Genomic DNA, 14,284 nt, shown 5'->3' on the forward strand with positions numbered 1-14,284 from the left:
GTGTGAGTGTGAGTTAATTTCGATTACAGGTATTAGTGTGAGTGTGAGTGAATGCTGACTTATACCGTGGGGATGGGGGGAGGGGCAGAAAATAAATAAATTATAAATCGCCGAAACGAGTAAGAAAAACTATCTTGATTTGGCTAAGAGATTTCATCACCCCGATAATTAACGTTGTTCTTGTTCATAGGCGAGGTGCAAGTCTCGTCGGAGGACGCAATGCCGTCTGCTTGTATCGCTACCAACACTGCGCTCTGATAATTTGCCGGAATAACAAAAACACACAAGTCCATACGCACATGCAGTCGGGTCGAGCCACCACGTTCGTGTCAGTCCACTCCACACGCCACGTGCGGGGCTATGTAGCCGTACTTCACCCCACGCCGGTTAGCGTGTGCGAAGACGTGAATGGTAAGTCCAGTACAACACTGTCCCCCGACTGACAACCTCACCGTTACCGGATGACAACAAAGACAGAGCAGTCTAAGCCGTCTCTGTAAAATCATTCGCACCGCCACCGTTCCGAAACTAAAATGCAGTCCGTAACAAATTGTATAGCAAAGCAATTGAAGCTTGGCGATTTGTATTCGAGTGTTCTATTGCGGGCAATTTGTAAATAGAGCAGAATTTAGAGAGAAACAAATGTGATGTTGCATTCACTGGCAGAGGCGCATTTGCACAAATAACAAAAATTCAGCACATCCTTCAATAACACTGCCCTCAAAGGGAAAAAAGCACACAGATGCGATTTGCTATGATGAAGGGTCATTGCCTGAAACGTCGCCTATACATTATTTCCTGTCCGGGCGGTGTTATTGACGAATGTGTTGAGTTTCTGGAATTTCTAAAATATTTTCTCATACGTTGCTTGCTTTGTAATGTGCATTCTTAACGCAAGTGTTGCAAAAGCGAGCACTTCAAGCGGAAAGTTACGTTCTCAAATTTCAAGGCCCCAGTGGACATGGTGCACGCTGCGGACAGCTTTCGGCTATGGTACATCTTTTTCATACGACGTGAATTACGTTTTTCCTGGTATCGCATTTTGTCTTTTTTTATATAGATTACAAGAGCTAAATCAATACCGTATAGAATTACCTAATCGCCTTGCAGAATTTTTTTGTAATTGAGTCATTAATTACAAATTGACTTTGAAATTGTTACACTGTTGCATCATCGGTGATTAAATGAGAGGATTAAAACACTTAAAATATAAATGTTAGGGAAGGCAGAGGGTGAACAATTAGGGTTTTAGTCTTAGCAGAGAAAAAAATCATTCGTGGAATTATTACATGAGGGAGTATATGGATTAATGTTGACAGTTAGATTTTGTTAACATAACTAACCAATAAATTTGAAACTGTTATTGAATTAGCTCGTGAGGTTATTTAGTAACATCGACTGGACACGAATGAGATGTACCTTCCACATTCGTCGCACCATGTACGTATGCAGAAGCAGCTGTGACTTCAGGCGAACCTTACATTTCTTTGCGCGCTCCGAGAGATTGACTAGCCAATTGTGCTTCAGGCACTGAGACGCACTCATTCGGCCACTGCAGGGGGGGGGGGGGGGACAGAGGCCAAGGTTTAAGCGAAGACATCACACGCAAAAAATAATGACGACAACAAAATTGGTTGTGAAATTTAATTGGGTAAAATTCCAGCTCTGAGAATGAGGATGTCGGTAGAACTCTCGTATACAGAGGCAGGTGGGAAAATGCTGTCTGCTACTACTTTGTGGACCAGGGTTAGAGCTTGAAGGGACCTCGGATGTAGTTATGAAGCATCCAATTATGTGGGCCGTTCTCTAAGACTCAGGGGTAGCAACTGCTGTGCGAGAGATCCGAATCAATGCTTCGTCTCACGACATGATGCTGACGGCACAATCATTATAAAAATGGGGAAGAACAAAGTATAGAAATAAAAAAGACTCCACGACAAACTACAAATATTGGACATGGTACATTCTATAACAGTGCTGAGTCTACGAGACTAAATTCATTTCTCACCAGCAGAGTGCAGATTGAACAGGAAAAATAATGTTGTGTTAGGTAACATTTACTACAAGCCAGCGCCACTGCATGGATGGCATGGATCTTGGTGCAAGGGATGATTTGGAGCCCCTTGTCCACATTCACCCCTATTCATAGCCCAGAGCCTGAGCCCCTCTGCTCTGTGAATCCTGGTGCAGTTCCACAGCCTGCACACTCAATAACTATGTCACTGTGCAAGCATAACATGCCTTTATCCAGCAGTGAATAATTGCTGATGATGAATTGTAAAATGTGCGGTGACAAATGTAAACACATGTATTAGATATTCTCTGAATGTTATATCATCATCATCCAAATGCAATATTGATGAAGATTAACCCTACCCAGCTTAGCACAAGGACATTTTATCCCAGAAAGCATTGAAAAAGGGGATAGACTATAATTTTTGTATTTTATTTAGTTACTACGCATGTTCTAAATACATGTAGCACTGCAGTATATATATTGCCCTGTTGCCGCCAGTAATGTCAGCAACAACTGTTCACACTTCATCCTGTTTTTTGTTGTTGCTGCAGCCACCGCGATAAGCACCACATGACAATGGCATGGTGACATGCAATGCTTACCCCCTATCGTGCAACAGGCCCCAGTATCCCCGTTTCAATTCGCCCTCTGCCATTCAGGCCTGTGCCAGAGTAGAGGGCATTTTATCTCGTGCGTAAAATGGAATTGCCTGCACGCCACGCTGGCCTCTAAATAACCACTCTGGATTGCCAAGCTTCTCAGTGTCCCCTCCATTCTGCCTCTTGCTCACATACCGTCCCTGGCTTTCTCTTGGGGGCATGGCAGGAACATGGATTTAGTTTTTTGGGGTCCGATTCAAATTTGTCCCTTCTCCAGTGATTGCGCACAGCTCAGCATAGACCAGTACATGTGGATCTAGTCTTTCAAAACTATGACCCACATGTCTGTCCAATTGATATTAAACAATTACGTTTGTGAAGTGTTCTTTTTTTATTTCAGATCTAGAGCAGTGGGCACGGAACATGAGCAAGGCGATGGCAAACACTGGAAGCACTTTCACTCCGTCACAATTTAGATTTTCAGTGGGGGGGGGGGTTCTGCTTTCTACAAGGCCAATGCCCCCTGATTCTCCCCATGACTGCCAACTTGATAAGGCCAAACAACTGATGTTACCCTGTGTAAATAACTGATTATGTCTGCATTTATGTTGAACCGTGCATAGCCACCCTTGCTAATCGGAGGTGCGGGACATTTTTTTTAATAGTATGTTTTAGAAATGGTTATTCAACCTCTGGCGAGTGGTTAGTGCACTACACAATGATCCTTGCGACCTGCAATAATTTCCTAATCCTGGCTCAAATCAGCGACGGGATATATGAACCGATCCTGGGACCATGCCCCTTCACCAACCCATACAGACAAATGTGGTAAAGTTTGGTCAAACAATCCCCAGGACTGACATGGCATCAGGAGGACTCATACAGCGGTAGGATGGAGGCATACAGCAGTGGGAAGGGTGGTGAATTCGATTAAACTTTGAAAAAGAAGCTGTATTTATGGCCATTGTTTGCTCGTGTTCTAAAAATACAGTGTGCCCCTTGTCAATCAATGCATCTTTATTTTGCGTGCCAACAACGGCCTCAATAAAGTAGTGCATCGGTGTACATTACAGCAGAACAGGAACGCTACGGGGGGCATAGAGCAACAGGAATGAAAAAGGAAACCTGTCACGACCTCAGCGGCTGACACCGACTGGGCAAAGTAAATTGCAAGCGCAAAATGAAGTGCAATCAAGAGGAAGTCATAAACTGTCACCATTGAAGTGACACGAATAATTGACATATTGACCCGAGCAAAAAAAAATTTAATCCATGAAAAATATTCAATCAAACAAAAGGAAGAAAGTTCACAAGGTGTGAAGCTGGTGCAATACCTCTTTTCCTTGATGAGTAGCCGAGAGATGAAATCTTTGGCTTCTTCCGACACGTTCTCAAAGGCTTCGTCGTCAAAGTCCCAGTTGACGTTCACGATGTTGGTCAGGGTCTCGTTGTCGTCCTCGCCCATGAAGGGGGACAGCCCGCTTAGCCTGGGGGGACAACACAAAGAAGGTGGCGCTGCCAGTCAACGAGTCACCGAGCACGAAGCCTCCGCCTCCTCCTCCCCCTCTCGGCGCAATCCCGTACTCGTTACAATCTCGCCGCAATATTTACGTTGCACACTGCCTCTAAACCGACCTTCTGGCATCGAAGTCTGAATTATCAATAATTTACCAAGCGCAAATTCATCAGCGTGGCGCCCCAAGTCCCAGATGCAATTGGCTGGGGCTCCGCGTGGGGTCACGGATGCCGTGGGGGAGAAGCGACGCGACTCACAGCATGTAGGCGATGACTCCCAGAGACCACATGTCGGTAGGGAACGAGACGTAGTCGTAGTTCACCACCTCCGGCGCCAAGAACTCCGGGGTTCCAAAGTGCACCTTCAGCTTCTCCCTCGGCTTGTACCTGTAGCACACAGCAGGGTTTTTTTTTCTTGGTAAATAACAATAGTATCATTATTTTATTTTCCTAACGACTAAATCACCTGGAAATACGTCCGGCCTCATCAAATCTCGGAAGCTAAGCAGGCTTGAGCCTGGATACTACTCGGATTTACGACTAACACGCACAAAACAGGTGTTGTAGGTTGCTGCTAGGCTCCATTGTGAGCAAAGCAAAGTGAAGCACACATCCGTTGTTGTACTGCACTATGTTGTACTGCACTATGTTACAAAAGTCTGCACTCCTTTGCCTTCACCGACCTGCACTGACCAAGTGTGGGCAAATAGCCGCCATGGCCTAAATGGTATGGGGAGGTCGTCATCCAGCAGCAGATCGTCAACAAGGCCTTCACTTAATTCCATGTAGTTCTTACAGCAGTTCGGCCTGATGACACCTCAACTCAGTATGCGGGATTCTTTACAGACAATAACAATGATACCACGACTGTTTTTGTTAACGGTTCTACAAGAATTGGAAAGAAAAAGAACTCGTGTAAAAAGGGGAAACACTTACATATCAAAATAATGTACACGGAAATATTTTGCACGCGATGTTCATCAGGCTGCGTTTAATTATATTTAACTTAGCGTCGCACGCTGATATACGTCAGGCAGACTGAGTTGCAGACGCACCTCCTGGCCAGGCCAAAGTCAATGATCTTGATCTGGTTTCCTTTCCGGTTGACGCAGAGGATGTTTTCTGGCTGAATGATAGAACAGCAATGAGAGGAGAGAAGAGAAACAAAGGGTCACTCAAACATGCTGGTACTATAAGAAGGTGAAGCCCTGCAATTTCTCGCTCACACCACCGCTGGCAGAAGGGCCTCCAAATCGCGGGAGCTCTCGGCACCCATCTAAGAGGGGATTTGTGCCGACTTCCCCACACTGGCCAGACATTTGGAAGAGGTGTGAGTGCCCACACTCTACCACGTGACACATGATATATCGATCGATGGTCGTGGGTGCACAGAGGAGTTGGGGGAATCTTGTTTCAACTGGCACGCTGGGAGACTGAACCGACGACCCCTGCATTGCAAGTCCATTGTGCCGCTGACCATTACACCGCGGCAACATCCCTGATACAATAGGTAATGTCAGCAACACTTTCTGAAAAGCCTAAGCTAAAAATTCAATCTGTACTGCCGCTAAGCACAAAATCCCTCGGAGGTTTAGGAGTTACCAGCTCTCTTGATGTTCTACAGCGGCCAATGATACAAGCAGCAGGGCATTGACTTGGCCCTGCAAAGGATGCATACAACCATAGACAAGAGCCATAACGCCAACACTGCCCTGGCTCAACTTTGGAATTTTGCCAAGGGCAGGTTCATGTCCACGGTTCAAGCTCTCTGCATCACATTTCATTCTGCTCCCCACTATTAGCCATGCAATGTCACACCCTGCACCAGAGTTGCTGAGCCCTAACAAGCGAGGGAGAGTTAAGGTGGCTTCCCTCCCCTTCCTCACCGGTGTTTCTTTTGGGTAGCACCATCAGTGGATGCAGTTTAATATCACACCCAGGACCAGGGAGCATGTCCACCTTTTGTAATATGGAGGCATCGTCATCATGATTGGTCCTTTTGGAGATGACAGATAGGATCCGCGACTCAGCACTGAGCCTACTGTTCGTGCACTTGTGTGTATTTAAAGATTCCATAAGCAGCATAACCAGAACTTCTGTCACCTTGTCAGAAATGCCAGGGTTTTGTGTCGTGGTATTTTTTGCAGGGTGTCTATTACCAAAAAATGTTGGGGGTGTCCAGTCACCCACCACACCCAGAGTTGGCTGGGCACCAGCCAAGGAGCGGACCGTTGTAATGTGCACTGATGCCTACTTTATTGAGGGCGATATTGGCACCTAATATACAAATGTATTAATTGATTGAACCATGCGAACTGTGGCCAATCTCGAGTGTATGGGCCACGAACTGCCGTGGGATTGGCTGCAGCGGTGAGTCCCAAGTGCGGTGTGGGAGGTGCAGGCGACGCACCTTGAGATCCAGGTGCAAGATGTACTGCTGGTGCATGTAGTGGATCCCTTCGCAGATCTGCCGGATGAAGATGATGGCGTCCAGCTCGGTGAGATTGTAGTCCTCGCTCACAATGCGGTCAAACAGCTCCCCGCCGTGTATGCTGCGGAGAGTCGACCAGGCGTAGACCATTATTAAATCCTTTATATTAAGTTCACTTGCTTGCTTGCGCGCTTACGACCGTGCAAATCTTTCGGTCGTTTTTTAACCCACTTCCCGTGATCCAATCGAGCTGAAATTTTGCACACAGACTCGTTGTGCGTGACAGTTTATTTTACACTTTTTAGGAAAAAATAAATAATATTTAATTACAATTGCTTAATGGTGGCAGGCAATCATCTGACCCATAGGTGGCAGCCATCTCAAGCCAGAGGACGAGAGGACTCTAGCCGCCACGCATATAAAGGATTTATAGTGAAAAACTTTGTTTTTACGGGTACATTTTTTGCCTCTCTCAGGTTGTCTTTCCTCAAGGCACCATTGTCGAGTTTGCCGTGCACACAAGAAGCAGTTTGTGTTACTCAGTGTGAATTTCCCTAAACCGATATTAACCTATCTAAATCCATCGCAACAAATATGCGTGATGTTGCTTTGGCAGTGGTGCACAAGCACAATCAACATAAATGCAACACGTTCGTCAATAACACTCCCGCAAAGGGGAAAATACATATACGTAACAGGTGATATTTCGAGCAGTGGATATTCTTCGTCGTGTAGAGACAGAGAAATTGAGAAAATAATCATTTGAGACAGCGTAGAAATGTCATTTTAAGAATTCTTCAAGGTGAACAGACTCAAATACAAGTGCGTATGACATATGCACACACGTTTTAGAGCGAACATGAGATTATTTAGTAATAAGTGTAGAGAGCAGCTTAAAATATATCTGACAGAAACACTTTGGGCTGAATGTGTTTTTGGTAGTAGTTAAGCAATTTAGATTTCCCTTATGGCATCATCTGGTTTTTGTTGCCTCTGTTGGATTCGGTGCCTCAGCAATAAAACGATTCCAGGAAGTGATGTTCTAATTTTAACTTGGCATACACCGTCCATAAATAATCATTTACAGCCGTTTGTCAACTCATTGCAGTTTGAAGACCTTCCCACACCGTGTCAGCAATGGGCGTTGTTTAACCACACTTCACCACGTTGGTCAGTGTGGGTGTATAAGTCCGGTGCCAGCGGTGTCAAGATCGGCCTCTGTGGAAGGGACTCGTGAAAGACGCTACTGGGCATTTGGAGGCAGTCGCCCTCCAACGACAACTGAGGGCAGAGTAGCGACGCTCACAACAATGAGCGGAGCGCCAGGTGGCTAAGACGCAGCAAGTTGGCACAGTAGGGGGTACAGTTGGTGCATCTATCAGTCATCTCAGTCAGCCAAACCTTGGCACCTGGGTCTGCCTGTGGATCTCCTCCTGTCAGTGAGCCTTCGACGCGTCACGTGGCCTCAAAGTGCACCTGGCCTGGCACAGGCGCCGTGGTGACGTCGCCGTCACTTAGTGGCGAATGGCGACTATTGCTATATCCTTCACCAGAGACGTTGCCTGCGGCTGGGAATCGAACTCGGGTGGCCAGGTTTATCGCGTAGTGTGCGTATACGAACTGCGTGGCTGTGCAGTGATGCACAGCCCTTTTGTCAATCCGATGCTGGATGAGGGCCTCCCCACGCAGTACGGGGTCATGGGGGTCATTTAACCAAACTAAACCACGCTGGTCAATGGAGGCTGGTGAAGGCGGTGAGCGTGGGCTGCAGATGTGAAGAGGCAGGCCATATAGTGCACGTATATTTAAAGAGAAACCTTATATATTCCATCTTTACGACTCCAAAACGGAGTTTGTTTTTAACTGTCATGAAATGAATAGGCGTTGTATTTCACTCGGCGTTGTAAAAGAGCCAGATGTGGGCCCTACGTCTAACCATGTCACACGCGTGACAAATCGAAGGGTGGCTTCGTGTGCTGTGAATGTGTGCGGCCAGGGGAGGCTCGGCCATTCGGGGCCCGGTTGGGCCATACAAAAACATTAAAAGTTTAACACGTAGGCTTTTGCGACCAATATCATCCATTATACAGTTTTTTTGGGTTAGATCGCGTAAATATATAAATGTGTCGTTAAACCCATCACCACAGCTAATTAGTAAGGTTTGTCACGTAAACAGAACATGCCAATTCGTTACTAGTACAGCACACCGGTGTGTTGGAGAGCCAACCCAAAGCATTTAAAATCTGAGTACGATGCTTGCCTACTCATCACAAATATGATAAACGGCATCCATCAAACACCCCACCCCTCCGGCGTGAGTGGGGTGGCACGGGCCAGGATGGGGCGGGCGGGGCAGCTGCCCCAAGGCACCACCAAGCAGTTGGTGGTTGGTGGTTTAAGATCTTTGTTGGGGCCGCAACAGTGGGGCTGGGAAGATGGCACCTTGGGCCGGGTGTCAAAATGAAGGGAAATGCCTCGGTGCCCACGGGCCACCCCGTGTGTGTGCGTGAGTGTGTGTGTGCGTCTACGAGCCACTCACTATTCCATAATGAGGACGAAGTCATTCTTGGACTCGAACGCGTCGTACAGCTGCAGGAGGTTGTTGTGCTTCAGCTGGTTCATGATGCTGATTTCGTTGTTCACTTCGTCCTGCTCGCACGTGCACACACATACAGGCAAAGATCCCCCATGTAGCCCGCACAAACTTATGGGGCAAGTGCTGTAAACTAGCAACTAATAGGTGCCCACAAACAAAAACAAAACAAATATCCCCCGTATAGCCTTAACAGGATTTTGGGGCAAGTGCTATTAGCGAGCACCTATAAAGGTCGGGACAGCAAACGAGGGGGTGAGCGGCCAGCACCACGCCCGGCCACCGTTGTCTGCTTGATACAGCAGATCTGGCTGTGACGGTCCCAGCTGATGACGGAGACTTGTGTTGCCTCCGAAACGTCGTGATTTTTATTATTTTATTTTTATTAATTTTAATTTCATTTTTTACCTACGTGACTTTACCGAAAAAACTAAGAGTACAAATAAATAACGTATATAAGTTCCAATTGCATGAGTACATCAATTTCCAAGCTTGGGCAAGGCAGCAAAACAACAGTAAAACAGTCCCAGACCACACCAAGACAACAACACACAGTCCCACACTAAAATGGCACGTGAAAGTTGAACGAGGATACGTGGGCAAGGATGAAAGTTACAAATCACGATCGCAAGTGCGGTCGTATCCGGCACGAATCGCACTGTACCACTCACCTTTTCCTTCACTCCTTTGGCCTTGATGACCTTGGCAGCCAGCGTCATTCCAGACGTTCTTTCAACACACTTGTGCACTCGTCCAAACCGTCCCCTGCGACAACAGGCGAACGCGTGTGCTTTCATTGCGACACTTCGTTTACATGAAATACGAAGAATGATTCCAAGAACACAGGATGAGATGTTACTATCCTTTGTGCAAGCACTTCCAAGAGTTCATTTCAAAGCAGTTTTGGCAGTACCAATTGGCAGTACCAATTGTGAAAATTCGGTCACAGTTCCTATGACCACTGTTTTATTGTTTTTATGGCTTTATTTTGGTGATTTGAGATACGTTTTTTGGTTTGGCCATGTTTGTTTGTTGTAGTACAGAGTTAGACTGATGGCCTTAATCTAAGTTGTCTTGTGGTTGTTGTTGTTTGACTTCTCATTTTTGTGTACGGTGCTTTCTCTGCAATATTTTACTGTCTTTTCTTAGATTTTCTGTTTGCACTCAGTCACATATTCACTTTAAGATGTTTTTTTGTTCATGTTTTTGTTTTTTGTTTGTTGCGGTTGCACCCGATTCAAGAGCCGAATGGCTCACAAGGCTATACCTAATAAATGAACTTGAACTTTAGATATCCGTGGAAACAACTTGCGTGAAATTTCCATAACGGCAGATTGTACACTTGCCTCGTGCGCTTTAAGTCTGATTATTTGATGTTGAATTGGACAGAAAAATAAAGTGACTGGGTGCATCGGCACAACTCAGTTATCATCTCATTGCAGGAGTGATAACCTCATGATAAAAGGTTTTTGGTTTAGATCGCATAAGTATAAACTTGTCGTTAACGTATAAATGTGTCGTTAACGCGTAAATGTGTCGTTTACGTTAACAACACATTTATCCATAAGAGCGATCTAACCCAAAAACCTTTATTATGAGTGATAACAAATTAAACGTGACGTGTAACAGCTGCGAGCCCTGTCGGAGGGTACAAAGTGTCGGTGAGGTGTTGCCTACAACTTGGCGAGGACAAAGAGCGACAATCAAGAAGCCTTGTGGGCCTGAGTGATGACGTCACACGCCACGCGCAGTGTGACGTCACCTCACTGCGTGGCTCAGTAAGGTGACGTTATCGTCGCTAATTTAAAACTTCCGAGGACGTGCGCTCAGCTGGAGAGCGTTTACAGAACGCGGCGCGTACGAACGACGAGTCGTCGTCACTCCTTGTTCCCCAGAACTGCGAGGTGTGCGCACACTCACCCTCCGAGCACGTCCTTCTGCTTGATGGAGTAGGAGGTGCTGACCGCTTCGCTCTGTGGCACCACCATGCGGTGTTCAAACGGAGCCGGAGGTGGAGGGCAGTCATCTACATCACACACACACACACACAAAAAACATCCGCAAAGATCCCCCACGTAGCCTTCGACAGATCGTGCTCATGCAAAGTGCTGTTGGCGAGCGCCTATGAAGGCCGGCGTGGCACACGAGGGGGTGTTGTGGTCAGCATGACCGCCTTTGTCTCACGAGTGGTGATATTTACACATTGCACCAGGTACTCATTTGAGGCTGAGTCAACCTACGAGAGAGCCCGGGAGAGGGGGGGGTGTCATGCCAACCATGCTACACCACCGGTCTCGACCAAACAGCAACAATAAGTGCATGCGTGTTGCATAGTAAATGGCACTTGATCACCCGCTTACAATATCATTGACACACATGACGAGTGGGATAGTCCAGAGTTCACACACTTTACTTCTACCATTGCTCGAGTGCTCGCGGTGGGTATCACGACTTATCGGCTCGAGCGATGGCATCGCGTGCGCGCCACCTCCATGCGACTAAACCAAAAAACCCCGTCGCTGCCCGCGGGCCGCGAACGGTCACGGACTACAAACCTAAAACGTCGTCGGAAGCCTCTGAGTTCGGCGTTTCTTCAGACTCGGCCTGCACCGTGCCCACTTGAGTCTCACTCGAGTCCTTGCTCTCAGTCGCACTCAGTCCCTTGCCCGTCGGCTTGCTCTGGCCATCGCTCGGCCCCTTGCTCGGAGCGCCGCCGGTCGGCAAGCTCGGCCCGTCGCCCAACGTTGCCTTGCTCGGTGACTTCTTCTGAGCCTCGCTCGGTATTTTGCTCGGGGCGTCGCCCGGAGAGGCTTTGCTCTTTATCTTCAGCTCCTTTGTCTGGGTAACAACGGGCGCAACCTTCGCATCGTTCCCCTCGTCGACTTTGCTCTTCTTGCTGTCTTCTTTGGGACCTTTCCCCTCGGTCGCCCGCTTCTTGGTGTCTGCCTCCCTCTTGTCCTTTCCGCCTTCCGCACCCTGGGAATTCGTGCAGCTCGATGGGCCTTTGTCCTGCGACCTTTCAGATGGGGCGGGGCTGTTGAGACGCGGGTAAAACACACGGAGAGATTATTGAGCGCAAGCCCCGACTGCTTTTGATATCACAGCAAACAGGCAATTGATTGACATAAAAACCTCAACACATTCGTCAATGACACTGCCATACAAGGAAGGGCCAGTGTTTGCTATATGTGCTTGTGTACCATGGCCATCAAGGCATTATGTGTTTTTGTTGAACTATTTGTATTGGTTCAGCACAAGCTCTGCAGCAAAAGAGCACACAATGTAAATGTATAAAGCATCTCAATGCGACAGCGTCACAAGATGGCGTCGATAACGGGTCTGGGCGACTTGACGATTTTCGTGATTTGTTCTTGTAACGGTGGTTGGGGACACGGGAGGGCTGATTGCTGGGGAACGTCACTCGGCGCGCATCTCACTTTGCCGAGAAGTCTTTACAAGGACTCGGCAGAACAGGAGGCGGCTCTACGGCAGCAGCGGCGGCGGCGGCGGCGACAGCTTTCTCTGCCACGAGCGAGCATTTCCTAACTCTCGCAATGTCCACGCGGGCCTCGTCGTCCGTCGGTCGCCCATTGACGGCGGCGGGGCCCGTCGCGACCGCCCCTTCGCTCTGCGGGTCGCTGTCCCCCGCCGCGGGAGACTCCTCGTCCGTCTCCTTCTCCGTCACCGAGCCCTCCTCCTCGTCGTCGTCGTCGTCGTCGCCGTCGTCGTCGTCGCCGTTCACGCCGCTCACGTCCCTCTTGGTTTTGCGGGCGCCGGGCCTGGCCAGCGGCGCGTTGCCCGGCGTCACCTTGGACTGCACTCGCTCCACGGCGGCTCGCACCGACCAGCTGCGGCTCTGGCCGAGCCCGGCGGCGGCACCGTCGCCGCCGGCCGCGCCCATCGACGCCCGCGACTTGCGCGAGTTCTCCTTGTTCAGCTGCTCGATCGCGTCGTCCGATTTGTCCGACTCGGAGTCATCGGGATCTGCACGGTCGCGCCGACGACACAAATCGGATCATTTCACGTTTTGGACGTTTGCCCGATCGGTTTAATTCAGTCGTAACTATTTTGGCCACTCCCCCGCCGCTCCTCTGTAGGTTTCCTGCCTTATGTGAGAAGTTGGGATTGTGGTCTGGGATGTGGAGAGTTAATGGACGAATTTATCAGTCATAACTTTTGTATTGTTTTTGTCTTTTGTTTTCGTGCCATTTCTTAATTTGTTTGTTCAGTTTTATCAAGCGACCAGCAACAAACATCCCTATTTGAGTGCGTACTAGATAGCAGTTAATAGAGTTCTTGAATTGAGCAAGGTTGTAAGAACTTGGGAAAAGAGACGTGGGGAGGGAATTGCAAAGCTGAGCAGTGCAAGGGAAGAAACAGAAAGGGAAGTGTTTAGATCTGCAGTGTGGTGGTTGAACACAGGATGAGACAACACAGTCAGTCTGATAGAACATTTTATGGAGCTATCAATGGGTGAAGATCATGCGGAACATTAATCATGGTAGGAGGTGACTAACCGCCAAATCATGAATGGAAGTTACGCTGTGGGTCTCACGACATATGTTTGGGTGAGGTCATTATGTGGCCTAATTAAAAAATCTATTTGAATAGGAATATTGGCTGTGAATAACATACTTGTTAAATTCAATGTGAGTCATGCAAGCTTTGCCTTCCCCACTAATAATCATCAGCAAGCAGCTCTGTGTACTTACCAGTCTTATCATGGTGCTTTTTCTTGTGGCAAGGTTTTATTTCCGCCAGTCCAATCGGTGTCTTAAAATGCTTATCCTTGTGACCTTTCACCTGGTGAGATACGAGTACATTTATACACACAAAGGAAATATTAATATTTATTTTAAATGTCATTATGATTTTTGTTCAACCTATAAATATTTTTAAAGCCACTCACTATGCATTGCTGTGTAGCATTGTGGGTAACGTGTCTTCATAATTCTTATGTACCACATATAAATATTGAAAATTCTCAGGAAATTGTGTAATACTGAAGCTGAAGGAATCGTATAAAATAATGTGATTTAAAAAGCATCGTGTAATTAAAATATTATTTTTAATAATTAAGAGATTAGGTCTGAGCATTTACAGAAAATATAAAAATGACACATACAACA

The 14,284-nt window shown here is 47.4% G+C and overlaps 1 protein-coding gene across 1 annotated transcript in view; it reads right to left on the bottom strand.

The window, feature by feature from the left end:
* MYLK3 (myosin light chain kinase 3) overlaps positions 1–14,284 on the bottom strand; it is a 56,731-nt gene that overhangs the window by 5,442 nt on the left and 37,005 nt on the right. Inside the window, exons 5-15 of the mRNA XM_078868889.1 lie at positions 13,868–13,958; positions 12,593–13,139; positions 11,711–12,189; positions 11,076–11,181; positions 9,827–9,920; positions 9,102–9,211; positions 6,542–6,683; positions 5,187–5,257; positions 4,390–4,518; positions 3,951–4,103; positions 1,420–1,552 (exon numbers count right to left, since the gene is read on the bottom strand). Of these exons, the coding sequence (XP_078725015.1) occupies positions 1,420–1,552; positions 3,951–4,103; positions 4,390–4,518; positions 5,187–5,257; positions 6,542–6,683; positions 9,102–9,211; positions 9,827–9,920; positions 11,076–11,181; positions 11,711–12,189; positions 12,593–13,139; positions 13,868–13,958 (2,055 nt within the window). The remainder of the gene's footprint in view (positions 1–1,419; positions 1,553–3,950; positions 4,104–4,389; positions 4,519–5,186; positions 5,258–6,541; positions 6,684–9,101; positions 9,212–9,826; positions 9,921–11,075; positions 11,182–11,710; positions 12,190–12,592; positions 13,140–13,867; positions 13,959–14,284) is intronic.

The sequence above is a fragment of the Lampetra fluviatilis genome, chromosome 26, assembly GCF_964198595.1.
Source record: "Lampetra fluviatilis chromosome 26, kcLamFluv1.1, whole genome shotgun sequence".
Taxonomy (NCBI): domain Eukaryota; kingdom Metazoa; phylum Chordata; class Hyperoartia; order Petromyzontiformes; family Petromyzontidae; genus Lampetra; species Lampetra fluviatilis.